Source organism: Neopelma chrysocephalum, unplaced genomic scaffold (assembly GCF_003984885.1).
Source record: "Neopelma chrysocephalum unplaced genomic scaffold, ASM398488v2 Primary Assembly neopelma1_60, whole genome shotgun sequence".
Lineage (NCBI taxonomy): Eukaryota > Metazoa > Chordata > Aves > Passeriformes > Pipridae > Neopelma > Neopelma chrysocephalum.
In genome coordinates, this window is record NW_020897715.1 from 17,609,405 (window position 1) to 17,636,587 (window position 27,183).

General features: G+C 44.0%; 2 protein-coding genes and 2 long non-coding RNA genes across 5 annotated transcripts in view; 2 read left to right on the forward strand and 2 right to left on the reverse strand.

Annotated features, from left to right (window-relative positions):
* Positions 1-18,120, reverse strand: part of ZYX (zyxin) — a 29,830-nt gene extending 11,710 nt beyond the window's left edge. Inside the window, 2 exon segments of the mRNA XM_027681407.1 lie at positions 17,962-18,051; positions 18,054-18,120. Coding sequence (XP_027537208.1) covers positions 17,962-18,051; positions 18,054-18,120 — 157 coding nt within the window.
* On the forward strand, positions 1,009-2,758 carry LOC113966556. Its single transcript, XR_003533870.1, has 2 exons — positions 1,009-1,218; positions 2,570-2,758. It is a non-coding gene; the product is annotated as an uncharacterized LOC113966556 (long non-coding RNA).
* Positions 11,627-17,591, reverse strand: LOC113966555. The gene is made up of 3 exons (XR_003533869.1): positions 17,553-17,591; positions 15,424-15,723; positions 11,627-13,049 (listed from the first exon to the last, which is right to left on the reverse strand). It is a non-coding gene; the product is annotated as an uncharacterized LOC113966555 (long non-coding RNA).
* Positions 17,847-27,183, forward strand: part of FAM131B (family with sequence similarity 131 member B) — a 33,663-nt gene continuing 24,326 nt past the window's right edge. For both annotated transcript variants that reach the window (XM_027681411.1, XM_027681412.1), the window contains exon 1: positions 17,847-18,137. In XM_027681411.1, coding sequence (XP_027537212.1) covers positions 18,110-18,137 — 28 coding nt within the window. In that variant the 5' untranslated portion in view covers positions 17,847-18,109. The remainder of the gene's footprint in view (positions 18,138-27,183) is intronic.

Below are 27,183 nucleotides of genomic sequence, written 5' to 3' on the forward strand. Positions count from 1 at the left end.
CATTTTTCACCTCTGTTGGTAAAAGCAGTTTGGCTCCAGCCACGCTGGGAGCCCCTGTAAAAGCCAGCCCAGCATCGTGGTTCCATACACGGCATCTGTACTTCCCCTATTTCCCAACTTCCTCCCAACTGAGGGGGGTCAGAAGAAGAACTACAGAAAAAAGAAGAAGAAGAAAAAAAAGAAAAATAAGAGTATTAAGAATAGATTCAACAGATTTAGGAGTTATGCTTATTTTCATACAGAAAGTTCTCCCAGCCTGCCCCAAAGTTACAAAGCTTCAAAGAGAGAAAAGTCAGTCAGCTATGCAAGCTCCAAGGTAGAGCCTTAAAGCAACCGGGCTGGGGGAGGGGGATATTCGGAGTTACAAACTTCTCTCACAGATGCTGGGTTTGCCTCCTCCCTCTGCAAGTGAGGAAAAAAGAGAGGAAAAACTCCAAAAAGCTACGCAAACATATTTAAAACGTTAGAAAGTTCTACGACTTATCAAGCACTTGAGTCTTCGCTTTCTCAGGGCACTCCCAGAGAGATATAAAATCATAAATTGAGTAAATTTCATACACAAAGCGCCCCAGATTCGTCTCTCAAGCACATCTGGAAAAAGGCTCCCGAGGTGTCTCGCTCATCCATGCGCACACAAAAGAGAGCTTGTCCCGAGTAAAGCCCGGCAGCACCCCCTCCCTCTCCCCCGCTCCCGGGGCTGTGCGGGAGCGCTGAGCCGCCTCCATTGCACTGAGAGAGAAGAAAACTCACCCCACACACGCGAACCTTCTCTCTGCGAACCTTCTATCTGCGGAGGGGCAAACGCCCTCACGAGTCACGACGGTAAATCAGCCCCACCGAGGGCGAAGGTCTCTGTCCGAGGCGACGAGCCGTGAGGGCGGGAGCGGCAGGAAACCCGCACACACCTCCACGCCCCGCGCCAGCCCCAGGGCAAAGAACAAAAGCTTTGTCGCTAAGCCAAGCGAAGAGACTCACCTCTGGGGGAGCGGGAAATGCCACCCCCGGGGCTGGGGCTTTCGGGGCTGGGGCCGGGCTCCTCGGCTGCCCCGGCCCGCCCGCCAGGAGAGGCAGCAGCACCGAAAGGCGGGGGAGAGGCTAAACCCCGGCGTTTCCTCCCAACTCGCGAAAAAAGCCTCGCCCAGGCAAAGTTGTTTGACCATAAAAGGCGCGAGGCTGCGCACACAGCTGAGCTCACTCGCTGGGGAATGTGGCAATGAGGTAACGGGGGGACGGGGCTTGCCGGGGCAGCGGCCCTGGGTTGTGCTGGCTGGGGAGGGGGCTGTTCTCTGCCTGCCCGAGGACGCGAACGAGACGTGTCTGTCGGGGTTTCTCACCGGTACCCTCGGCACCGACCCTGGGCTGGGCTCGCTGACTGCCCCCCGCACAGAGCCCTGTTCCTCCCGCTTTCCCTAACCTTGGAGCTGCCCCCAGCCCGTGATTTCACTTCCAGTCGCTGAGCTGGATTTTCGGAAGAAATGCGGCGGCTCTGGTGAGTCAGGGTCCCTGCTGGCCTCTTCCTTGCCCGAGCCAGCTGTGAGAGCATCTGACTCACGCTCCCTCATTCTGCCAGAAATTAAAGCAAACATCAGATGACTCCACCGTGCAGAAAAGCGACTTGTTCTCCTTACACTGGCTGCAAGGCAAACACTATAAGCTGGTTTATATCAAATACTATCCACAGGAATTGCTTTGTTGCATTGCCAATGCTGCACATCGGTTTTATTTTTATCCCAGTGCTGGCTGTGGTTCCAGCCCCGCTCTAGAAAGGGGACAACCTGACCCAGCACAACAGAACATGCAATCTTCAACCTCAGCCTTTGCTGCTTCTTGCTTCAAAGCCTCTCAGGAAGGAGGAGCACCAATAAAGGCAGAATTCCTGTGCTTCGAGAAATCATTGTACTTGGACTTCGGAATTTGGTCTTAATATTGGGGTTAATAGCCCTACTGTTGCAAATGTCCTCGAGAATTACTGTATTTGGTAATGCTCAAGGGATTTGTGGTTTTTCTGCTCCTAAGACTTACCTATCAACACAGGTATCTTTCAGTACTGGTAATTTACTTGCAGGTGGGTGAGTAAGCCACAAACCACACCAGTGAGACTCCCAGTCTGCACTATTGCAAAATGCTCACACTACAGAGCTAGGCAAAGAGATTCATCCAAGGCTTAAATCCAGTGTAAACAAGTCTTTAATTTTACACATAAGGCTTGTACAAAGAGGTTATATCTTTTTATTTAACCAGATGATACAGTTGGAAAAATTTACTCTCTGAGGTTTTTCAGTGTTACATACCATATGAAAATGCCACCCATAACAATGCTGAGTATCTCACTCCTCACATAGCTGCAACCATTGATATATAGCTGTGAACTTCTTAGGCATATATAGCTCTTCTGTGGGTTCTAAATAACCCTGAAGTTACTGCTGCTTTTCTAGGCATGGCATCAGCTCTGTTACCTCCTATGATTAATGCACAAGGTAATTATATAGGATAAGGAAGGTATCTCTGTGCTGGGTCTTCTAAGACTGTCACTTTTCTAGTGCAGTGAGTCCTTTTCCCTCTTGTTCAGGTAAAGATGTCAGTGCAGAGCTAAAAACATTTCATTGCGGAATTGCTAACCAAATTCTGGAACACCACAGCACCCTTTACACAATCAGCCTGACGTCAGAGAACTCTGCTGCTGTTCCCTGGGCTAGCCTTGACTCCAGAGGAAACAAAGAATGTCTCAGACTGAGATTAAAAAAGTGCTGAGTGAATATGAAAAAAGATCTGTGCTCTCATATTTTCTGGTCACATCCCCATAAAACCAGATGCTTGCATGTTTGATTGTCTCACCCATGTGGTGATGTTAAAAGTTCATGAAGGCAGATAAAACAAAGTGGGAATAAGAAAAGCAGATCATCTTAGGCATTTTGTATTAATTCCTCACTATGAAGAAACACCTACGAAACACAGGTGTTTTGCAGGTTGCACATGTGAAAGGTAGACTTCTCAAATCAGAATATATCAGTACACAGGGGGAAGCTAATCTGATTTCATGCCTGCCATATAGTAGACTTAAAGTTTGTGTTTTGTAATCAGAAATGAAGATGACTTCCCTATGTTAGTTCTGACTGCTCCAGAAACAGAATTAGAATCTCCTTATGCTAGCAACCTTCCTTCATGGAATTATTTGCTTGAAAGAGTAGACATTTTTCCGCTGCAAATGAAAATCAGAGCCCTAAGATGTACACAGTTGTAGTCACTCTCATTAGCTAAAGGAAAATATTAGTCCTGAAGAGGCATTTAGCTGTCTGGGTACAGTGATGGATTAGCAGGTATACTTAGCTTGTGCCAGACCTTGTTATTTCTGGAATTAGCAGCAGTCCTCTGCATAAATCACTTTGTCTGTCCCATACCATGACTAAAAACGATCTAATATTTGGATTATATTGTGGTGCAAATGCTACTATACACAATGGGTGAAGTGACAGCCCACTACAAAGCAGGTGTTGGAGGCATTTTGAAGACAAAGTTCTAGCTGGGTGCTTCTTTGAGGCAAATGACAGGATGCAAGCCCCAGTACTGGCTATCAAATCAAAGCTTAGAAATGCTTAGAGTTCAAGGCCCTCACCTCAGAGAGACTAAGTTTTAATGGAGACAGTTATAAAGAATCTTCACTGGTAATTCAGTCATGTAATGCAAAGAGTAAATAAAGAATAATGCCACACAGAAGTGATGTGGCAAATTCATATACTGCACTGGGATGAGGAGTATACTAGCAGTGGTGCCTATAAAAGAAAAATAAAAATAGATGTAAGAGAAACAAAAATAAGTCCTTGAATGCAAAAGGAAGGATTATTTGCCAGAACACTATCAGGGAATTAAACTTGTTGGGCAGAAAATCTGTTCTGATAGCCCGGTAGGGTTCAGGTAGCTGCAGACGGGAATCTTTGTGTTAAATATATGTTTAATGTCAGAAGAAAGCAATCTTGAATCTGGACAGGGTGCTTTAGTTATTAATAATGCAAAATGTCTGCATCTGTATAATTTCTATTCATATCAACAGATCAATTAGTGCCATTTTTTCTCAGCGTGAGTTAGTTAACAATTAGTGATGCCATACAGGAGTCCATGTTTTTCCTAAGCAGTGAAAAGTTCTGACTTATATCTGTGTCAAATCTCTGATGCTTTAGTCATATAACTTCTGTTTAGTCTAACCACATTTTACTGATTATTGCTAAGTTACCACTTAATAAGCTTTCCCCGTGCTGTATTAAATGTTATGTCTGGGCCTACTGGAAGAGTTAGGAATATGTAATGGATCTGCTTTGGTCCCCAGGCTGAGAAGTACAGATGAGGTTAGGCCTGCACTGTCAAGGGCAGAACCACCTGCAGCAAATTGCCTGCATCCATATGGACCAACAGATGTTTCAGTTGGATTCAATGAACTTAAGAGTTCTTTTCCAACCTGAACAATTCCATGATTCTATGTAATGCACCTTGGTAAGAGGTCTCCTAGGACCTATTGTGCTCCCACAACACGTCCGTCTCCTGGCACGCTCCTTGCTCCCGCCCTCAAGTGCATTCTCCGTGTGAAAGACTACATCTGGCATAGATTGTCACCTGCCATGGCTGCTGCTCACACCCTTCATGGAGGCCATGACGTGTGTGGAGCTGCCTTTCTCCTGACCAAACAGCGGTTTCAAGTTGGAGTGCCTTAGTCCCCTTGCGGGATGTGTGTCGACAGCTATGTGCCATACACAGAGAGCTGTGCTGGGGATAGCAGAGCCTTAAGAGACAGCAGTCCTTATGAGCCTAGTCATCTTCCTGCATCTGTGAAATTGGCACACAGTCAGGAATGCTATTTGCAAAGGTCATGAATTGTGAAGTCCCTGAATGACCAGCCCAGGACATATATCTATTGTGTCCTTGCTGGTTCTCTTCAAAGCACACATCAGAAGTGTCCCTTCCCAAGAAAGGGAGCTTCTTAGTAGCTACAGAGAGCCTCTGTGATCTCTGCAACTGAAGGCCCTTGAATCCCACTGTGAAGGTATTGCATGGTACACATGCACATATGTACATACTTCAAAAGGCCATTCCGTCCACATACATACAATTAGATTACCCTGACTAAAACACTAGAATAGGCCAAAAACTGTAAATAGAAAAAAATCCAAACCTGTGAAACGTTTTTTTAATGAGACAAATCAGACACATACAAATAAGAGGGAGCAGAGGATCTCTGTGGCATGACCTTGGACATGCCAGGACATGACTGGTCATGGCAGCCAGGCACCCAGGAGAACAGGGGACTAGGTGGTGTCTGTCCAGGGAAGAAGCTCCATTTCCAGCAAGGCTGGCAGATCTTTCCTAGACAGAGCCATAGTAGGGCCTCCTGAGCAGGAGGTGCAGCTCCCAGATGAATCACCACTGCTGTTTCCTTATCTCCTTCCACCAAAATTTCCTGCCAAGCTGCTGCCTCTATCTGCTTCTCAGCATGGCAGCAGGCCTGCAATTCCATGGCTCCTGGGGCTTGCTCACTGACAGGCTTCCCCTCACATGGCTCTCCCACACCTACTGCTCACTGCTGCTGGGCTCTGTGCCTGAGGAATGAGGGATGCAAGCAGGCTGTCCCAGCGGATATCTCTTCCCTCAGGTGCTGTACGACCTGTTCTGCAACTCTGGAAAACTACGAGATAGCTCCTGGGGCATGCCCATGTGTGTGGTTGAGTACAGACAGCCGCCAGAGCCCATTCTGCTCGGAAAGCTGCCATTTCCACATTCCAAGGCACCCTTACCATTTCCTCAACTGTGTGCCCCACCCATTGCCACCAGCAAGACAAGTGGTGACATATTTGGATGTTCTACGGCAAATATTACTGCTTGTCAGAAGTGACTATCAAAGAAACACATCTGTCAGCCTGCTAATTTAAGAGTTCCTGTGTGTGGTGCAAGCCTCTTTCCACCCGGGTACCATGCTCTCGTGCAGAAGTCTCCTTTCTTCACTCCATTATTTAGAGCAGTCTTGTAAGCATGGCACAAACAAGCCATGCTCCTTCCTACAAATGAGTGTAATCAACAGACATGTACTCCTGGGTGCTCACTGTGTTGCATCCTAGGGGATTTTGAAAAAAAGTCCCAGAAATAATTTCAGTATATGTGTCAGGGGGAGGATGCCACATCCTGAGAAAAGGGTTCTTTCCCTGCATCCTCCCTGTGACAAAGCTGAGAGGCAAAAGCAGGTTCTCAACTCTCTTGATATCATACTGAGTGTCCTCCTATGTCATACAGTAGAAGTTGTGTAGTGACTTCCCAGGGAAGGATCTGGTGCAGCTGCTTGGTACTGGAGGGACAGAGATGCCAAGCTACAGTCTCAGTAACATTAACCTGGGACAGGATCCTAATCAGTCCAGTCCACAGATGGCCCCTTTCTATCCCAGTGCTATTATTTTCCTGCTTAAGAACTGGGATAGCCAGATAAGCAGAGACAGGCTTTAGAGACTGCTAATTCTATGGTGCCTACGAAGAGGTGCTACGCATATGTCAGGGCATGCTGGACCTGTGAATACATTAGGCATGCACAAGCAGATGGCTCTGGTCAGGAAGAATGAAGCCTGGTATAGTCCACACCTGCATTATCTATAGGGTGTGGATCCTGAAGCAAACTGCCCTCTCATAAAACCAAATAATTGGTTAACTCCAGATTAGAGTCCTGGCAAAACCTAGTATGTACACAGTATAGATGATCACAGAACCAAGGCCTGGAGCAAAGCAACAAACCAACCAAATAGACAATACAGGCATATGGTCCAACAGTCTGCTTGCAAAAAAAAAAAAAAGAAAAAGAAAAAGGAAAAAACCCCAGGCCAAATGTTACCCACAAGCTGCATAGTAAAACACCATTTGAGTACAGCTTTCTTTGCTTTCCAAAAGCAAAAGGTGTGGGGCTATATGAAGTTTCCTGCAGTTCCCAGGTTTAGTACATGTGGCTACTAGTACCTTTGCTAATTAATTTACTGATAGTATGAGTAAAAGGATAACTACAGACCAGACAAAAATCTTTGTTTCATGGGATTGTCAAGATAATTAGCTGGGACTTGCAGTGGAGCCACTGTCCTTTCAGTGGCAGCTTGGAGTCTGTGACAAGTGACAATTTACAGGAGAGAGCTGGTTTTCAAACAGAGTATGATTTTCAGTAGGTTGAAAATATAAGGGTGTGACAGGCCTTACTGAAGATCTATGGTAAGTTCATTCTGTATGCAGCAAAGTGATCAAGCACGGACTGTTCAGGATAGGGTAGTAGCAGTTATAGGCCACCATTGCCAGCTTTTGTAGCTAGTCTAAGTGAGACTGAGAGATAAGTAGCCACAGCTATTGTTCCAAATGCAGGAGAGGTCCTCAAAAAGTGTTCCACTTTGTATTACCAAGTCATTGACTATTTGCACATTGGGTTCTCCCGAGGTGTGCTGGCACGACAGAGACATAGCCTAAATTCTGGATCAGTTGACTCCCACCACTTTGCACCAATGCAAAGTGCTTTTCCTCCCATAACTGTGAACCATACCTGCCTGTCAGTTGCAGATGCCTGGGCAAAGGCTCAGGACATAACATTATCTTAGAGATCTTTTCCAACCATAATGATTCTATGATTCTGTGATTTAAAAACTCAGCTCTGGATGTACATTTCTGGAGATGCACTTCCAAGGCATTCTTCAGTTGCCTTGATGAAGGTCAATATGATGACCATGTCTCTGAGGTACTTGGCAAACTTCCCGCCCCTTTGCTTCCATGGCTTATGAAAGAAGTAATTTAGAACCTTTAACCTTATCCAAAGCATTCAGTTTCCATATAAACCACTTTAGATATGCATTTGGCCAGTTGCAGTCTGCCTGAAGGTCATCTGTTCAGGCTTCATATGCAAATATGCTTCTTCCCTGGGATTCTTGAGGCCCAGGTAATGCCTGTGACAGTGCTGGCTAAAAGTTGGGAGCAGCAGGTAGTGAAAGATGTTTGGAAACTAAGCCAGCAGAATCTCATCAGGTTGCTAATGAAAATAGGCTCAGGTTATGAGGAAAGCCCTATCAAACCATTTTCTGCAGAGTGACTGATGGTTTCAGAGACAGTGTTAGTTGCCAAAAGTAATGAATGGGATATTTACAAAGCTATTTCTCCAGATCAGTGTTGCTTTTCCTGGGCCTCCCACCAACAGCTTTCTTCCCAACGCCTTGGTACGTAGTGTTCAATGCCATGAAAAGGATTGCTGGGTCTTACCACCAATAATCCTTTTGTTTCCTGTTTATTTGGCCTTTATGGGCATGCTTTCCAAAACTGTATCATCCCAAGGTGGTCATTAAGCTTCTATTTTAAGAATATAAAACAAAAATGAGACTTGATAAAAAAGGAAGACTATATTTGTTTGAAAATGTTTTTGGAGTAAACCAGAAAATAACGTGGATTAGTGTAACAGCTTGGCAGATTTGAAACATTGCAAGAGCCACACATTACATCCAATCAATGTACAGGCAAGCAGTGCAACCTCAGATGAAATAACCTGACAAGGAAGGAGCCACCTTAGTTCCAACTGTCCACTTGCTTTGGGACACACTGGACATCCTGCATTTCTCCAATGCAGTAAAATTGCTCCCATTTTGTCCTGATCCAAGAAAGAGAAAATCTGCATAGAGGTCCACATTTAAATGTACATATGGGATACTATCTGTATCCATTCCCTCTTAGATTTCAAAAGGAGGCATTCCACAGGGCTAGACTACATACTGCAATAAGTTTTCTTGAGGAATGGGACAGGAAAGGGTAGAGGGTACAGTTCATCTGTGAAGAATATGGATGAAGGTCTGGTCTGGTTGATGCTGTTCATTGTCTCTAACTCCTCAGATGGTATCACTGCAGACAGGTATCAGCCCTTTGGTGCCAAAAACCTAAATTCAGCTTAATGACCTTAGCTTGCGGTCAAAATTAGAGGGACACTAAATTGTAGACTTTTTTTACTTTTTAATGTTGCATATTCTCAGGCCCCTGGCTTGGTTTTGAGGCTGGAATGACTCCCTCATTAGACTCAGAATTCATTTTGTCTTTCAGCCTACACTGATGAGAAACCTACAGTATGCTGCATCCTGCTTTGCTGTCTTACCAGATAATACCAGAGTCCTAGAGTCTCCATTTCTGTTTGCTTTTGACTCGAAAATTGTTATTCTCCAAATCTCTGCACCTCCAAGCAAGGAATGGAATTTCAAGTTACGTGGTGCCTGAAGAATTCCACTCTCCTAAACATAGCAATTATTTATGTGACTTGAGGGACCACGAGACCAGAACTCTCTTCATCTACAATAATTTCAACTCTTTCTCCCAGCTGACAGTAAACTGAGGAAGAAGTAGTAAATATGAAAGTATGATAAATGTTCTCTTACCTACTACAGATTAAAAACAATTTTGGGAAGGTAGAAAGAATTGAAGAGCAAGCCTTCTGTGACAGCAGATAAAACAGATAACAGCCTTTGCCTAAGCCCAGTATTGATACATAGTATCTCCACAGACTATGTGGTGCAACAATAAACATTATTATTCCAGTAGCCACCTCTTGAATTGCATTGGTGGATTTCTTTCAAGGATCAGCTATGATCCCAACAGGTTTGAGGTCAGGATGCTCTTCTTTGCTGGGCTGCTTCTGATAGGGGATGCCTCCTACTCAGAAGGTACCATCAGGATGTCAAGTATTGCAAGGCAGTAAGAAAAGGCAGCAAGACAGACTCTTCTGAGATCCTGTTCCTCAAACTTCAGTAGAGAACACAGAAAGAAGCAAGGTCCAAATGTTCTTATTAAGGTGGTTGTCAGCAGGGAAAGACATTAGACCTCAGAAGACTTGTAAACAGATGGGAATGGAAAGGTCACCTCCAAATAAGCACAGAGGGAAACATTCTGGAACCCACCATATTCCTTATGGACTGCAGCACAGCAGAGCAGAGCAGGTAGACGTATTCACATCTTCCAGAAACAGCAGCAGGCCTGACTTGATTCCAAAAATAGTTTGAGTCAATGTTGATTTGCCAGAGCCTACTCACAACAGCTGTGTTCTCTATGTTAGAGAGCAATTTCTGGAAATTTTTTAAAATGTGAGGGCCATTCTGTCAGTGCATGAGCGAACAGTTTAAGTCGATATTTTGCTTCAGGATACATTATACTGTCACTATTCCAGACTTAAGAATTTGGCAGTGAGGACAGAATCTCTAGCTTTTACAATAAGAAGTACTTTCTTTGTTCAGACTTGCTTTTAAGGTTTAGGGTATTTTTGTACCTTTTTATTAAGATCTGTAAAACTCCAGAAGCACATTGCAGGAAAAAATAAACAAACAATGTATTTTTAAAACTGCGAGTATCCACAGTTTCTCTGAGCTTCTAGTCCCCCATCTCCAATATATCAAAGGGAGAGAGTGAGGAGATGACAACTGATATTTTGTAAGGCTAAAAATATTGTGCCTTTTTACATAACACTGAGAATTTAAAAAGCACATTAACTGCTTGCAGATTATTTTTAAAAATGCAGTTTGAGCAACACCACTAGTATAGATTCAACTGACATTTAGCAGAAGTAGCTGCTGTATATTTCACTGTTGGGAAATGAGACATTCAGTAGAGAAATAAGTAAATGTTTTAAAAAAGGCAAAATAAGACTCAGACTGCATCAAAGATGTCTGCACTCTAATATACACCTCACATTTATGTCATGGGTGGTGTCTGTTTCTCTAATGCATATCAAGTAGCCTTTTTGACCCTCCAAAGCCATCTCCTCTGACCTTACCTCTTGGCACTATCTACCTGATGGTGAGGAACCTTCACATTCTCAATGTGACTGCCAGAGGTTCAACAAATTCCCTTTTTTTTTACACTCTTGGAATTTCCTTTCTTTTTTCCTCCTCATTTGTTAGCATCTACTGAGCCCTTCCTGACAGGGAGGGAGTGGAAAGGAGTGCCTTATCTGAAATCACTTATCTTCCCATTTCACTTGCTGCTGGAAAAGTCCCAGGCCATGGTGGAAGAAACTGGAATTTGAGAGCATGGCCCAGCATACCTTCAGTCTCAATCTGTGTGTAGCAGGCATTTAGCTGGTTTAGACACAAGGTAAGGACACATGAGGATGCAGAATAGATTTATGACACTTGCCAGAATGGTGTTGCTGAGTGGGTGAAGTTTGTGACAGATGAAGCAGACTTGCTAATTCTTTGATGCTGAGCTGCAGTTCCAGAGAGCAATGGTTCTCCATGCTCAAATGGAAGATGATGCATGATCACATGCAGTAGGTCAGTGTGCTACAAAGGCATCAGTGAAATGCTAACAGAGCAAGCTGCACCACCACAGTCCCAGATGGTAAATTCCTTTTCTATGTCTTCTGTAAAGTCATGAAATGGGAACTGTATGAAAATGAGATCTTAATATATGCAAAACAGAGCATGACACTTCTGCATGACTCTGGATAAAAATCAAAACACGGGTGAAGATTCTGAGAGAATATTACACTTGCTAAAAACCTACAAAACAGCAATGTTCTGAAAAACTCTGAAGCTACAAATTCCTAAGAAAAACTAATGGAAGGCAAGTATCAAGATAAGATGAGAAAAGAATGGCGAACACCGAGTATTGAACATTCATTTGTGTACCAATATGTCAAACCCATGTGTTATACAGAAAGTTGATTACATTTTAATAAAATACCACCAAATTAAGTGAGGTCACATAACAGGGATCTTGCAGCAAAGTACGTATGTGAGTCCTGCCTATTGTTAGACTACAGCTAGCCCACTGTTTGCCTGCGCTTTATGTGTTGGGATGACATACCTCTCCACTGCAGAAATTCTTAAAATTTGTTTCAGAAATACATTTTTTAAGAATCTCAACTTGTATTGAAATGAGTGTGTTTTTAAGGTATCTGGCTAACATCAAAGTATTGAATTCCTCTGAGTAAGACTGTCCTTAATTTGGGACGGTCCATCAATGTTCAGTTTCCAATAGATCATGCCAGGCTATACAAAGCACGTGTTTCTGCTTCAGCAGCATGGGCCAATTTGAGAACTCACCATGCAGGGAGAGAGGAAAATAATGTTTTGGCACTCACTATTACCTCTCTTCAGCAATATGGGACAAAATACCCAGGAGGTTTTTTTGATAAATACACTATTGAGGTATTGATTATTTGTATTGATTAGTTCTATCTCAGCACTGAACTAATACGCTCTCCTAGAAGTTTTTTATGAGCTGTGGCTGCAGGTGGAAGAAGATCGCGTTTGCTCAGATGTGAGTGTAGGTAAGCATGAGCTTATATCACAATATGCAATGCAAACATATCCTACCTCTCTCCATCTGTTGTCCCTTCTAATCTTCAGTTGACTCACACAGCCTCAAATATTTTCCCAGCTTGAAAGGACCCAGCCTTTCACTTATGTCAGACAAGTTGCACCACTTTCAGGATCTGAACTACATTGACACTGCTTTTTTCATTCTTTAAACCTCATAAAAAGCCTTTCTGTTTGTCTCCTGCACCAAAGTAGCTCTGAACAAGAACAACTATATGAGTCATTTTGATATCTCATTTCCTTTTTGGTCCACATGAAAATCCTATCAGTAGCTAATACAGCTTGATGTAGAATTAACTCTTATGGCATCTATCCATTACTTCTATGAAGCAATTACTGAGATCTCTGTCAGAAGTAGCTTTTGCTGGGGAATCCAAACTGCCAGTGGAAGGAGGCCAGAAGAGAAGCATATTGGAGCTACAGTCCCCAGAGGATGACTTCTGCCTCTATAGATCTGATATAGATGCTATTTTTGTAAACATCTCCTACTCATGAACTTCATAGGCCTCTGTATATTTTCCACAGCTGAAGACACATCTTGCAAGAAGCATGTAGAAAGTTTCTCCATGTCTTTCTGGGATAGTAGTTGGTCACATGATATTACATAACGATTTTAAAAAGCATCAGAGAAGGAGAAGGTTAGGGTTAGGGTTCATTTTTCAGAGCCTTTTCACGGGAAGATAGACATGGTTCCCAATGACACCTCTGGGGACAGGAGTAGACAGAAGGAAGATATATTTCGTGGTTGGTGATGTTTACTTGGAAGTGGAGCATTAGTTGGCAAGATTTATATTGGTATTTTTTTCATTTTAACTGGTTTAAGTGGTAGCTAAGGGAGATGACAGAGGCACATTACCTACTGTGATATAATCTGCATCCCTGATAATTAATTGATGAAAAGAATAAATTTACGCAGCAGGTATGACAGTGACAATAGCTCTGTATTTTATAAGCACTGTTTCTTAGGAAGATGCTGTTCCGGTATTTATAATTTATAAGATCTTTATATTTATATAGAGATATAGGGAATACTTGGTAAAATAGGTTTAATGTATTCATCAATGGCTTATAGAAAAGATAAACGCTGCTGAACAGCTGTCTCTTAAAACACAAACAAGAAGTTAACAATTTACAGCATAAGCCAGTCTCCAGGTTTATGACAGAGGCCTCAGAGTGGGTTTAGAACAAGTTGTTAAAAACTATACTTAATCTAAAGCTGCTTTACTCTCTGCTGTTACCAGTCCCTCTACCAGGCACAAGGTCACTATCTTTAGCTTTGCTGGAATTATGTTTTCCTCTCCACTCATTCCTGCTCAGACTTACAGTGACCACTTGGTCTGAATGCCAGGGGTGGGGGGGAAGAGACCATTGGAGGTGTGGATGCTTGTCTGTTCCCAACTCACCTTGGCATACAACCCCAGAAAGAGGTGGTCCTTGCCTAGCAGCACATGCTTGAGTTGATTATGGCATCTCAATTTCTCTCTTGCATTCAGGACAAAGGTGCAGGAATGGAGGAAGAAAAAGGTCAAGGGAGCTTTATGTCGCACTTCCTCCACCAGCATCCTTGACCTAGTTTGGGCAGCACTGAAGCTCTGCTCTGCAAACAGAAGTTCCTAATGGCAGTGACCCACGGCCCCACAAGAAGTCAAACCTTCCTTCTCTTTTGCCCAGCACGCCTCTCACAACAGGGGCTGTGGAAAGGGAGGTCTACAGCTCTACAATAAACAGAGAGGCACATAATTTCATCCATCATACAAACAATTTAGGAGGTTGCAAGTGGCTGTTTTCTACTGCTCCTTCCTTTGAGATACCCAGCTATGTTAAGGATCGTCTCTCTAGACACTTAAATATCTCTCTCTCCCAACCCTGTATGAAAATGTTTATTTTCAAAGATCTTTTAGACCAGCATTTAAATCAGCACTTATCAAAGGTATTTTGTACACAATTTCCTACATGAAATTATAGCCTCATTGTTTAGGAAAGTACCCACAATGCTTAGAGAAAATGCTTAGCGCCTGTCAAAGTGTATTTCAAAGAAAACAAAACCATTTATTTTCTGTCATTTACCTCCAGTTCCTTGCAGCAGCAGTGGGAATACTGTTGCTCAGGAAAAGCAAGGACAGAAACTGTGGGGGACAGTTAGATTTATGCTCTGTTTCAGTCCCTTTTTCAGAGATGCAGTCCTGTCACTTCCCTCCCAGGTGATAATTCTCATGAAACCATGTACTGATTCAGAATGTAAAATAGATACTTTTCTTATGCTACTGTATGATAAACATATTTTAACTGATTTTAGAAAGTTAGTTATTGGCTTGTTAAAACCTAGAAACTATTCACTGATGATGAGTTCCCTATTGCATAGAACCTACTGTACAGAAGAGCCAAGCAACTGGGTGAAAGCTGAGAGATGACAGTCTAGCAAAGTCTTCTCAACTTCTAATGAGAATGAAATTTGCTTTAAATATGGAGATTCATGTAAACATGGTCCATAATAAATAAAGGTGTGACTAAGAACCAAAGGATGTGAAGAGTCTATCCTTTCATTAAATTAACTATATTAAAAATGGCAGACAAAGCATGGCTGTAGTTGCCAAGATAGGTATTGCTTCCAGCAGCTAAGTGATATTGATTCCAAATTAAAAAGAGGGAGCTTGTGGCATCAGGACATGTGAGGTAGCCACAAGACAGGCCAATAGTTCTGTGGAGTGAATGAATGGACACTCAGGTATAATCCTCCTTCTCTCCAGTCCTTTTTTCTGCTGTGCGTGTCTGACACTTTGCAGCAGCATGGGTGCTTGCCAGATCACTATGTAAACTATCGGCTCACTAAAGCATCAGAAGACAAATCCATCAAGAACTGGAAAGAAGTTTTTCAGGCAGGGTAAGTGCTAGGACTTGCCCACCTGCCTGTAGAATCATACCCTGAGGTAGAAGTCAGAGCAGATGTAAATGATATTGTAGCTTAATGAAAGGAAAGCCAAATGTGCACTTGCTAGGACCTGGGGTGTGACTTGAGATAAAGTGATAGACAAGCTAAAGCATCATGCGGGGGGAATTAAGAAGAGTCAATATGACTTACCTGAAATCTTCATTTCAGCAGAGATCACTTACAGTGCAAAAAGCAGCTTCACTGAGGAACAGATTTAGATTGGGTGGGTGGGTGAGAGAGAGAAGGGGATTAAGATGAAACCAGACTCTTTCTGAACAGATGAAAAGGGATTCCTCACAGCTGTGGCAGTAATACATCTTCTCAGGCCAGGATGAGATGCAAATGCTGTTTGGTGGAGTTTGGTGAAACTCCTAAGGACAGCTGTCCTGATCAATCTGTCCACAGGAGACTGCAGATACAACAGTTGGCCGGGCAGCGAAAAACATTTATCTGAAACAGGATTTGGGTCTTAATATACCACTCTTCCCATTGCAATTTGCTTCTGTTTCCCCTTTCCTTGCATTTAGCCTTCCAAGTCAATATAGATCTGCTTTTTAGCGATGGTGAAACACCTCTGGTTAACATGAAGCTCTGCCAAACCTATGGTTCCCTGGTATTTTTATAACCTGGATTTCAAGAGTGCAGATGTGTTGAGAAAAGTATCTTTAGTGAGTCATTCAAAAAGACTAGATGAAAACTGATAGGTTTGGAAATACATGGGGGAGGTGGAAGGAGGAGTGAAAAAGGAAAAGAATTTTACTTGAAGAAAAACTTTATCCTCAGCAGAGATCTAATGTGTTGCACCCAGTGATAAGCATTATAGCACCAGAGCAGACTGGCCTCGGGCACCCAGAGAGAGGAAGACTATGATTTCCTACACTTCAGCAGTGTCATGTTCATCATACATAGTACTATCTTCGATACCATAAAGAAGGGAAAAGATACAACAGCTGTATATATTCAGACAGTGCCTTTTTTCCCTTCCTGCATAAATTTCCTTCCTATATAAATTTTAGTTTGTATGAGTAGACTTCCTGCTTATTGTTTCAGAGGGTCAGGCAAAATATGATATGCCTGAAGTCCTTTTCTTTTCTTTATTTTTTTTTCTTCCTTAGGCTGACTGTAAGTTGTGAATGGGAATGAATGAACTTACATATTCCCTGGTACTGCTGTTAATGAGGGCTTTTCAGCTGTCTTGAGTGACTTCTCAGCAATGCTGACAAAACCTGAATTTTCCAGGCCTAAGGATAAGATCAAAATAGCTCATTTGGGATCAACGAAATTCAATTTGCCATTAACTAGAGATGAGTGGAAGGATGCTGACGAGTTCAGAGAGGCTTTTGGGGCGAGGAATGCACAAAGGACCAAGGAGAAATCCTGAGCATTTCAGAGAGTGGGGGTGGAATGAGCAGACTGAGGAGAGACTGTGGTGGAGGGGAAGTGGGCAAGGAGGACACTGCCTGTTGCTTGTGCCATCAGCTGAGGAAGAATTTGGGCTGTGAAGGGAGTTGACCTAACCACACCTTCTCCATCTGCAGAGATCCCTCCTCACTGCCATGTTAGCGGGGAGGACGTGGAAAAGGCCTCAGCAATCATCCTCAGGGATGAGCTTCCTTCACCGACCTGCGGGGCCACGGGCAGAGAGATGCCAGGCGGCGCCGCACGTCTGCGCCTCGCGGCCCCGAGCCCCGCAGCACGGCCAGGGGCAGAACGTCCTCCTGCCCGAGCTCGCTGCTGGGGCCGCTCCGCGGGCCGCCCGCCCCTCGGCGGCTCCCGCAGTCCCCGCAGGCAGGGCTGCGGCGGGGCCGCTCCCCGGGACCGCACCGGGACTGCACCGGGACCGCACCGGGACCGCGCCGGGCCGGCTGAGCCGGGAGGGAGCGCGCCGGGCGCGCCCCGGGGGAGGCGCGGCGCGGCCGCTGGGGGGCTGCCGGTAACTGAGTCGGGTCCGCAAGTGTAGTTACCGGGAAAACCGCGCCCGCCGCCGCCTGCCTCCATCCTTTCTTCCTTCTCTCCCTCTATCCCTCCATCCATTCCCCCGTGCCCCTCGCTGCTGCTGCTGCTACTGCTTCTCACTGGGACGGAGACAAGCACCCTACCCGCCCACCTCCCCCTGTTCCCCCACCTGCTCTACTCTCGCCCCCACCGGCTCCCGGCCTGCGGCACCGCCCGCCGCTCACCTGCGCCCGCCCCTCCCCACTCCTCTCCCCAGGCGGGAGGGAGGGGCCCCGCGCCGCTGCAAACCACCACCCCCCCGTTCCATCCCGCGCCGCCCGCACCTGTCCTGTCCCGTCCTGCCCACTCGCCCGCCCGCCGGGGGTCCCTCGCCTCGCCCCGCCACCGGCGCGCCACGCGTCCCCCGCGGGCAGGAGGGACGGCCCGGCCGGCGCTGCCTCCCCTCCCCGGGCCGCGGAGGGCGGCAGCCAATCGGCGCGGCGCTGCCGGGCCGGAGCTGTTTACCCAATCTCAGCCCGCCCCCCGTCGGGGAGCCGGGAGCGCGGAGCTGGGAGCGGGGGGCGGGCGGGCGGCGGGGGCTCGGCGGTGGCACCGGCGACGACGCGGCCGCGGTCGGGGAGCCGCGCGGGGCGCGGAACAAAGCGCGGAGGCGCGGCGGGGGCAGATGACAGCCTGGCCCGCGGGCTCCCCGCCCGCCCGCCTCCCCCCGGCGGGGGCACCCCGCGCCCGTACCTGACCATGACCCCGCGCCGGTCCCCGCTGGGCCACCCCGGCATTTCCCGCTGAAGGGACTGGCTGCTTTCCGACCACCACCGCTCCCCACCTTCTCCGCCTACTCGCTGGTGAGGCTGCCGCCTCTCCCCGGAGCCCCGCTGGAGTGATGGGCTGCATCGGATCCCGCACCGTGGGTAAGGCGTTGGCGGGGACGGCGCTAGAGGATGCTCGGGCAGTCGCGGACCCCGCCCGGGGACCGGCACGACAGCCCCCGGCACGGCGGGTGGAGGGTCGCCCCTCGCAGCCCCCCTCCTGGTTGCCCGTCCAGCGCCATTAGCTGCGTGCGACCCTTCCCCACCTCCTCCTGTGCCCGGTCTCCTGTGGCGTGGCGGGGCTCCGCGGAGCCCCGGCCGCTGGCCTAGGCGCTGGCAGCACGGCGGCGAGACGTGCCCGGGTCCGGGGGGTCGTCTGCCCGTGTCACCCGTGACGGAAGGTCGTGGAACATGTGGGTCAGTGCGGCGCCTCCGGAGGAGGGGGTGGGAGCGGGGTGTGCCGTGCCGTGCCGTGCCTCCCGGAGCGGGATCAGGCGGACGGCGGCTGCCTCCTTTGCTCGGTAGCGGTTTATTGTTATCCGAGGATACATAACATTGCATGATCTGCACGTCTTCTTCTCTCCCCCTTCCCCCTACGTAGACTTCAATGGAGAACAGCAAACAAATCTGAATCCCTTCCCTCTCGCAGAGCCATTGCGAGGGGACCCGGGGAGGGATCGCATCCTTCTAGTGGGCCACGCACATTTTACAGCAGAGGATCCCAAGCCTTTAGGCTGTGTAACCCAGCTCTCCCCTCCTACACACATGCAGATACCAAGAGATCCCTTGATCCCTAAGCACAGGTCTCTACAGGTAAAACCAGCATCCTGGGCACACTTTCTTCCCTGCAGGAAAATTTCTTTCTGTGCAAACCACAGGTACAGTCATCAGTTATATGGAGATGTGTCATTCAAGACACCAAAAGAATGTCTTGAGAGCAGAGCAGAGCAGAGTTCATTTGGTAGTACACGTCTCTCTACCAACCCTGTCCACAAAGCACATGGGCATGGTGACATTTGTGGGAAAAGGAGACCTCTGAGCACAACAGAGTTGCAGCACGTCCCCAGAATAAATCCGAGGGGCTGTCTCAAAACCTGGTGCTGTGACACTTGTCTCAATGGGAAAGCCCTTTGCGAGCACTTCCAGGGAATCTACTCCTGCAGCAGCAAACTTAAACTACAGAATCCCATTTCTACTTTGGGAATTAATTCCCACATCTAGCCTGTGTCTCTTAGTGGTCTCAGATATCCTCATGACCTAAAGAAATCTCTGACATCTTCTGTAATGTCCACATGATAATGATCACTGCATTATTTCCCTTAAGATTCTTCAAGCTCACCTGGATCTCTCTCTCTCTAGCATATCAAAACATATATTGCCTCCACTTCCTGCGTTGCCCATATCCCTCACACATCCACACTGCCGAGGACATTATTATCCTGTTAGCTGGCAAATTGTCCATGTGCCTTTTATTGATGTGTGTCTGAAGTAGCAACATTAATTCTTGTTCTCTCTTCCCACACCACAACACTCTTGAAATAAAGAAAGAGCATGCATCTAGTAGCACCCACTCTCCACTCCAGAGTGTAGTTAAGCTGTCATACCTAACCATACAGATATTTGTTCCTGTGCATGCCAGTGTTTTTATGGTCTGTGACTTGAAATCTCTGTTACAAAAAAACCCCTTTGTATAACTGAGCTATTGCAAGTATCATTCTCATATGAGAATATATATAGTTATATATATTTTTATAAATGTTATACAGATATGTGGGCCTAGATGAAAGTATAAAATAGTGTCTGTGCATTAAAATGATGATGGGATAATGATAATTGCAGACTTCATCTGCCAATTGCAGTCCTTAAATACAGACCTTAATGGTATAGATATTGGACTCCCTATATGATAGTGACTTTTGGTTGATGCAGTATATGTTCATTCTAGATGGTAATAGCACAGTGGACATTAGGGACCTATTTGTACAGTTAACTGAGGAATTGTTCTTGACCTGGTGTTATGAAGGTGTGTGCTAAGGGGGATTGCACAACTGTGATTCTAATCTCCGTGGCAGTCAGATAGGAATGTAGTGATAGTGCCTGATGCCTGTTTTGTGTAAAACTTCTATGCTGTTTTGCTTTAGTAGGGGCTTCATCTGTTCTCAGTCTTAAAGGCTGGATTGAGTGAAGATGGGACCCTTGAGTTTTATTTGGACTCCTCCATCTAAGGAGTTTTGTTCAGAACAAATCTTATATGGCTTCCTAGATTTTTCACTCCAGCCTTCCTGAAGTTATAGGGAGGATTCTTCAGACCTGTTTAGGGAAAAGTACTAGGTCTGAGCTCTAGAATACGGTTGGCTCTGACACCCTAGCATGAATGTAGAGCTTTGTATTCTCGCTGTATAGTGTATCTAGGTTTTTGCAGAATTAGTTTCTGCAAAGAAAGAGGTCCTAAAGGTAGGAGAAAGATGGTACTCTTGTATTAGCTTTACCTTGGAATTTGCATGTGACAGATTTTGAACTCAGAACTTGGATGGTTTTAATTAGTGATAGAAAGCTCGTAATCAGTCACATTTAGTTTATTCACCACACAAGGGCCTGTGCAGGATTGTGCCCTGAGCTTGCTCCAGGCCTTTTTCCATTCCAATTTTAAGCAAGCCACATGATTTCTTCATCTCCTGCAGGGATGTTTTACTATGATCTAGTTAGATGTCATAGTTTGCACATGTTTAGTGACGTGCAACTTTACATTTTCTTTCCCAAATATGAGTTTTCTGGTTATTTCTCCCTGGGGAAAAGTAATTGAAAGGGCCGTAACAGAGTCATGTAACATCTTTTAGTTTTATAGAGGACACACACAATGGTAATGATCAGATTATGATTTCCTAGGGTATGGAAAAAGCTAAAAAGTGATCTTAAAAGTCTAAGCTGATATCCAGTCACATCTCAATGTCATACATGTGCCTTGTGTAACATGGCATGATAGCAATTACACAATGAGCATTGCAGCTTGGCTTCTGCCTCTGGTAATAGCTACAAGTCAGGTCTTTGTATTGGTGGTACCCCATCATAGTTCTTAAAGAGCTGTCTAGCAACTCTCGTCATAGTGGGACTCAATTTCAGGCAATGTACAGAAGGTTTTCACTGAGATTGCTACATAGTTAAGGTTGCAAAATCCAGCGAGGAACTCGTAGATATTTGAGTACCAACTAAATGCGAAATATCAGCTTGATTGGTGTCAGTAACTGAATTAGCCAAGTTTAGGATTTAAGGCCTGCATAGATGTATGAATGCATTGCAAGGATACTTTCGACCACAGCTTAGACATCTCCTAACATTGGCTATTCTGATTAGTGTGGCAAGATTTCTTTTAATTCCCTGAATGGATTTAGATTAATAGAAAGCTCAAACCTATTAAGCTCAAGATTGCTCTCTGGGTTTTTTTTCAGTGTTGTCTCTGATTTCTCTCATGTATTTGCACAGAAGCCTGCAGCAAACATGTTTTGTGAAGTAATGAAAAACGGTGGGAAAATATTCCAAGAAATTAAAAACCAATAGTACTTTTGAAGTGTGGGAGAAGAGAAACTAGACATGCTCACACTAGGTATCAAGAAAAACTTTTTGACTGAGGAGTGTCAAGCATTGTAAGGGGTTTCCCATAGAGGTTGTGCAGTGTCCATTCTTTGAGGTTTTCAAGACTAGACTGGATAAAACCATGGACAACCTGGTCTAACCTCATAGCTGACTCTGCTTTGAACAGGAGTTTGCACCTCAGGAGGTGCCTTCCAACCCAATTATCCTGTGGTCCTATGCTTAGGATCTAAAGCCTGGCATAGTTGCCTTTCTGAGTCAGGTTGGACCCATTGCTTTAGTCTTGTTCTGCCAGAGGACCCCGGGTCTTCTACATTTTGTTAGTACACTCCTATACATTCCCCCAATCACCACTTTCCTTTAACTACTGAGAGTACTAAAATCCCTCACCATGATAATCCCGGTTGTCAGCTGAAGTCCTCCCTGTGTGTTTTTGCTCTGTCAGTTTTGTAAGAAACAGCCCAAGCCATAGCTAGGCTCATGCACCGAGTTATCGGTTCTTGACCATGCAGACTGGTAAAGGCAGTGGTTTTCATTTTTCAGTTTCTGGGTCAAATCTGATTGGCCAAAGCCAGCTACCTGGCTTGCTGGACTGCCCTCTACAAGGAATGGTCAGCGTACTGCAGAGGCAGCAGTACATACTTTCTACGTTGCTTTTGCACTGGATGTTCTATACTAGGTGTAAATGAGTGGCTCATAGCATCCACAGCAGGAGAAGTGGAGCCAAAGACCACCCACTTCTAATCCAGCCACTTTAGATTCAGCAGAGTGGGAGCAGGATAGGAGACTGACAGGAGAGGGGTAAAGCAGCTGGAGCAAGCAGTGAACATCCCCTGCATTTTTCTCCTTACTCATGCCCCCCACAGATCTGTAGGTGTGTAAAGTGAGATCTGGAATGCCAAGTGTAGTCTACACACTTGGAGTGTGAAAAACTGAGACATCCAGTCTGCATACATACATCATACATATCAAGAGGCCCAGTGTCCAGTTCCTCCTTCCTCCACCTTCAACATATAAGGGAGTCAGTGAAAAGAAATAGAGAGAGAAGGCTCAGAGAGGAAATGTTAATGCAGAAGGAAACTGAGTCATGAAAGTAGGGATATATTAATTTATTTGCATGCACAAAGGTAGAAGGGGAAGGAGCACAGAGCTCCATGTAGATGCTGCCGCTTTATAGGCAGTGTGGGAATACATGGAGATGGGCATCTAGATGTACTGTCCCTCTCTTACCCAGGGGAGAGACAAGCAGAACAGAGGGATACCTTTCCTTCCAGATTAGACTGGTTTGAGGTTGTTCTCACTTCATTACTCATATTTCTTCAGTCTGGCTTTTTCACTTTTGAGCCGTTCTCAATCTGATCACTTTAAAAATTCAAGTAAAGAGCTCAGGCATAAGAATTTGTTTCTGCCTGTAAGGATCTGAACAGAGACCGTCTCCCAGACCTAGCAGCCAGTTGTCATGAAGAGCATACAAACTGATCATCTCTGAGACCTCTGTCTCTCTTGTCAGGGTTTCTGAAACATAGGTGAGTTGTTTCAAAGTTGTTGTGGGGAGACATCTAGCAAATAGCATGATTGCCTAAGCCTGGCTGTATAAGGAAACCGTACTAAAAAAGGTGTGCAAGGTATGTGTGTGTTAGCAATAGTCATTAGTATTAGAAAGCAGTCTTTGGCATGTTGCTGATTGACCTAAGACTTTTTTTGTGTGTATGTGTGTACAACACAACAGATGTTGAGGAACGCAACAGATTTTGAGGAACAGAACTCAAGAACAACATACTGACTTTGTGAACTCTTATGGACAGTAATATAAAAGAATTATGAGAAAAATTATGAAGGAGCTGATGAAAAAATGGAAGTAACGAATAGCTTTTCCTTGGCGTGATAGAGCTGGGAGTCTGACTTCTATAGACTGATGTGTATTGAAGCAGAAAAAGTGAAACTAATCAATAAATATTGTAGGTCTGTTTTCTTGGGGGGAAGTAGAAAAAAATAGTTTTCAGCTTGTTTAATAAGGTTAAGCTCTCCAACAGTAAACAAACCTGATTTTAGACTTCCAACAGCCAATTCAAGATAATTTGCACTCGAGAGTTTTTAAGTGCTTGGATCAAAAGTCAAAGCTTTGTTTTTAGAAGTTTTGAAACAGTGAGGAAGAACTTGAAGTGAAAAGCTGGGGTGTTACTACAACTTTAAAAGTTCTCTGAGATGACCTAGGTACTTAATTTTGTCAGTCTGATAAAATTCCCAATAAAATATTAGAAGGACAATATGTCAGTGAGAATGGGTTTATAGAAAACAGATCCTGTCAAACTGACTTAATTTCTTGACTTTTATGAGACTCCCTGCAGCCAAGTACTTCTGTGATAGAAGTACCTTTACCTACAACCACGGTAATGGAGCTAAAACATGAGATTGGTAAAAGATAAAAACACTGATCAGTTAGCAGTTGGCTTAGCACCACATGATTCTCTGGCTAATAATATATGAATACAGTACATTTTAAAGGCATCAAAATTCAATAGATAGCAAAATAGTAACAAAGAAAGAATCACTGTTGAAAAACTTGTGTTCTTATGTGAGCCCACATCTCTCAATGCAATTGACAGTACTGTGTGATTTTAACATATTGCTCAAAATCCTAAGGGAGATCTAAAATACTGATAAACTTGGTAGAATCTAGAAAGACTGGAAGAACTGCTAAAAATGAAAGTACAAATTAAAAGAATAAATCGCTGATATGGAAAGTTTGATTCATTTTGAGTACTGAGGCCTGACAGACAGTGTGTATTTCAATCTAGCCAAATATGAGTTCATATGTTTAATGAATAGCGTGAATAGTATTTACAGGACCAGAACTCTATGTTAGAAAGCAGTCACACTAAAAAAGCTTGTAGGTATCAGAACTTCTAATCAGTAAATCAACAGCTACTATTGTGATGCTGCAGTCAAAGAAGCTGATATAGTTCTTTGATCTGTTGAGAGCTGAATATCGAACAGGAGGAGAGAAGGACATCTTTTCTCTGCATTTGGCACTTGTGAAAAAAATATTTTTCATCTACTTTGTCTAATTCTATTATTATCACTTTGAGAAATAACGCAAATGGCCAGAAAATAAACATGGAACCCTGAATAAAAACTTACAGAAGTGACTTGATGACAGTCTTTAAATTTTTGACTGAAGAAAAAACTACCTCAAAGTCATCTGAGTCTTCAACCCAGTAGAAAACTGTTAAGATGTGATACATTCAGATTGGAAATAAGGCAAAAATCAAGTGGTAAAGATACTGAACTATTGGAATAATTTACCAAGAGTATAGTGAGCCCTCTGTCATGTGAACATATACGAATCAAGATTAAAAAAAAATGCTCTAGTTCAAGCACAGCAGCAGAAAGTATAATTAACAAAGGGAATACCATTAGCCTCTCTTTATTTCAAGGAGGTCAGATTACATGATCAGGATGTTTCTCTCTGAGTTTAAGCTACAAGTTCTCGAGTCCAGGAGTATACTAAACTTTTACAGGAAATGTAATTCCTATATCCTGGAATGAATGTGGTTGTATCTGCAGATACTGATCAGACATGGCTTGCGGAAGAGTTTCAGTGCAAAATTTCTAAAGTACATTTGAGAAAATAGTTTGGTGATCCAAATGGTGACCATGTGGATTGACATTCCTCGTGGGAAAAAGAGTTTTAGGGTTTATACTACTGATCATTTTTGCTCACTGGCTAGGATGGTCACAGAAAGCTGTGACAGCCAGAGGAAGATCAAAGAACCTATGAAGGCAGGAAACTCGGTAGTAACAGAGACTTCAGTTAACCCTCCGTGTAGGCTGGCAGATTAAGTGTTTACTTCAGGAGCTATTCAACAGACTGTGAAAGAGTAACTTGCCTTGTGCAATGGTTAGGATGACTTAGTGCATGATGGTACTACTAAAGAGGCTTCAAGTGACTTGGGGAGATTCAGACCATGACAGAACATCACCACCACCACCACCCCCAACCTCAAAACCCCAACAGTTTTATATCTGTTCATCATGGAAGAAGTGGTGGAATTTTTCTGTGTTGGAGGTGCATCAGATCAGCTTCAGATCAAAGACTCATCGAGGTTGCAGAACAGGTAGACAAAAAAGCCATCAGATGGTATTCATACAAGGCTTCTTGACAGGTTTGAGTGTGAAAGAGCTGAACTACTGATTATTATTTGTAATGCTTTCCAATTACTTTGGTACAAGGCGATTGGAAGGTAGATAATATGGTGCCAGTTTTTAAAATGATTTGGAGACTTGGAAAACTATAGGCTAGTAAACAAGCTAATATACATTACTCTGAAGAACAGAATTAGTGCATGCATGGACAAATAAGATATTCTGAGAAAGAGTTAACACTACTATTGTTAAGGAACATCACAATTTATAAGTCTTAGAAGGGGTTCAACAAGCATATTGACGGAGATCCAGTAACTATAGTCTACTTGGGTTTGCAAAGAACATTTAATAAGGTCACTCACCCCAGGCTGTTAAAGACATGAATCTGCTGTTGAATCAAAAAGAAGTTCCTGAAATTATTAAGAAGCTGGGTAAAGGTAGGAAAAAAGGATTAGCATGAAAGAGGGATATTTTTTTCAGATTTGTGCATATCCATAAATTATACAAAAAAGAGGGGTATCTAATGAGGTAACAAAGTATGATAATAACAGTAGTCATTTGGGGAAGCAAGCAAAAAACTGCATGCAGAAATTTGAAAAAGGATTTCATAATATCGAATTACTAGGTCATTTGATTTCACAATATCGAATAACATAAATTATGGGTGAAATTTGAGGTGGATAAATGTAAGATGATGCACACAGGTAAAGCAATTCTAGTGTTACATTTGCAATGATGGAGGTTCTGAGTTTACTATTACCGTGCAAGAATGAGATCTTGGGATTATAATGTGTAACTTAATCCTTAGTATCACTAAAAATGCCAGTCAAATGTTAGCAATTAAGAAAAGAATAAGAGAGTAAAATTAGAAACAGCATTATACTATGCATAAATCCATTCTGTGCCCTTATTTTGAATATAATGTGTTGTCCCTAATTGTCCATTCCCATTTCAGACAGGCCATAATCAAGCTGGAAAAGATTCAGAAAAGGGCAGCAAAGACAATCAAAGGTATCATATGGCGAATATGTAAGAAACCATTTAAATAGACAGGGATTTCTCAAGTATGAAAAAGAGATGATTAAGGAAAGTTATGACAGGCATCTATAAAATCATGAATTTTCTCTGTGATAGGAGCAGCATGGAGAAAATGATGAGGGAAGAATACTTCGTTATCTATTTCTAAAGAGAATCTAGACATCAAATGAAACTAGCAAGTGACAAGTTTCAAACAAATAAAAGTCAGCACTTCCTCATGCAACACAGAATTAAATTATGGAACTACTTGGCATAGGATGCTATGGGTACTAAGAGGCTTTTTTAGTTTAAAAAGAGAACAGATGAATAGAAGAAAACTCCTTTAAAGATGACTAAATACAGAGGCAATGTCTCTGTCTCAGGAACTACCTGATGT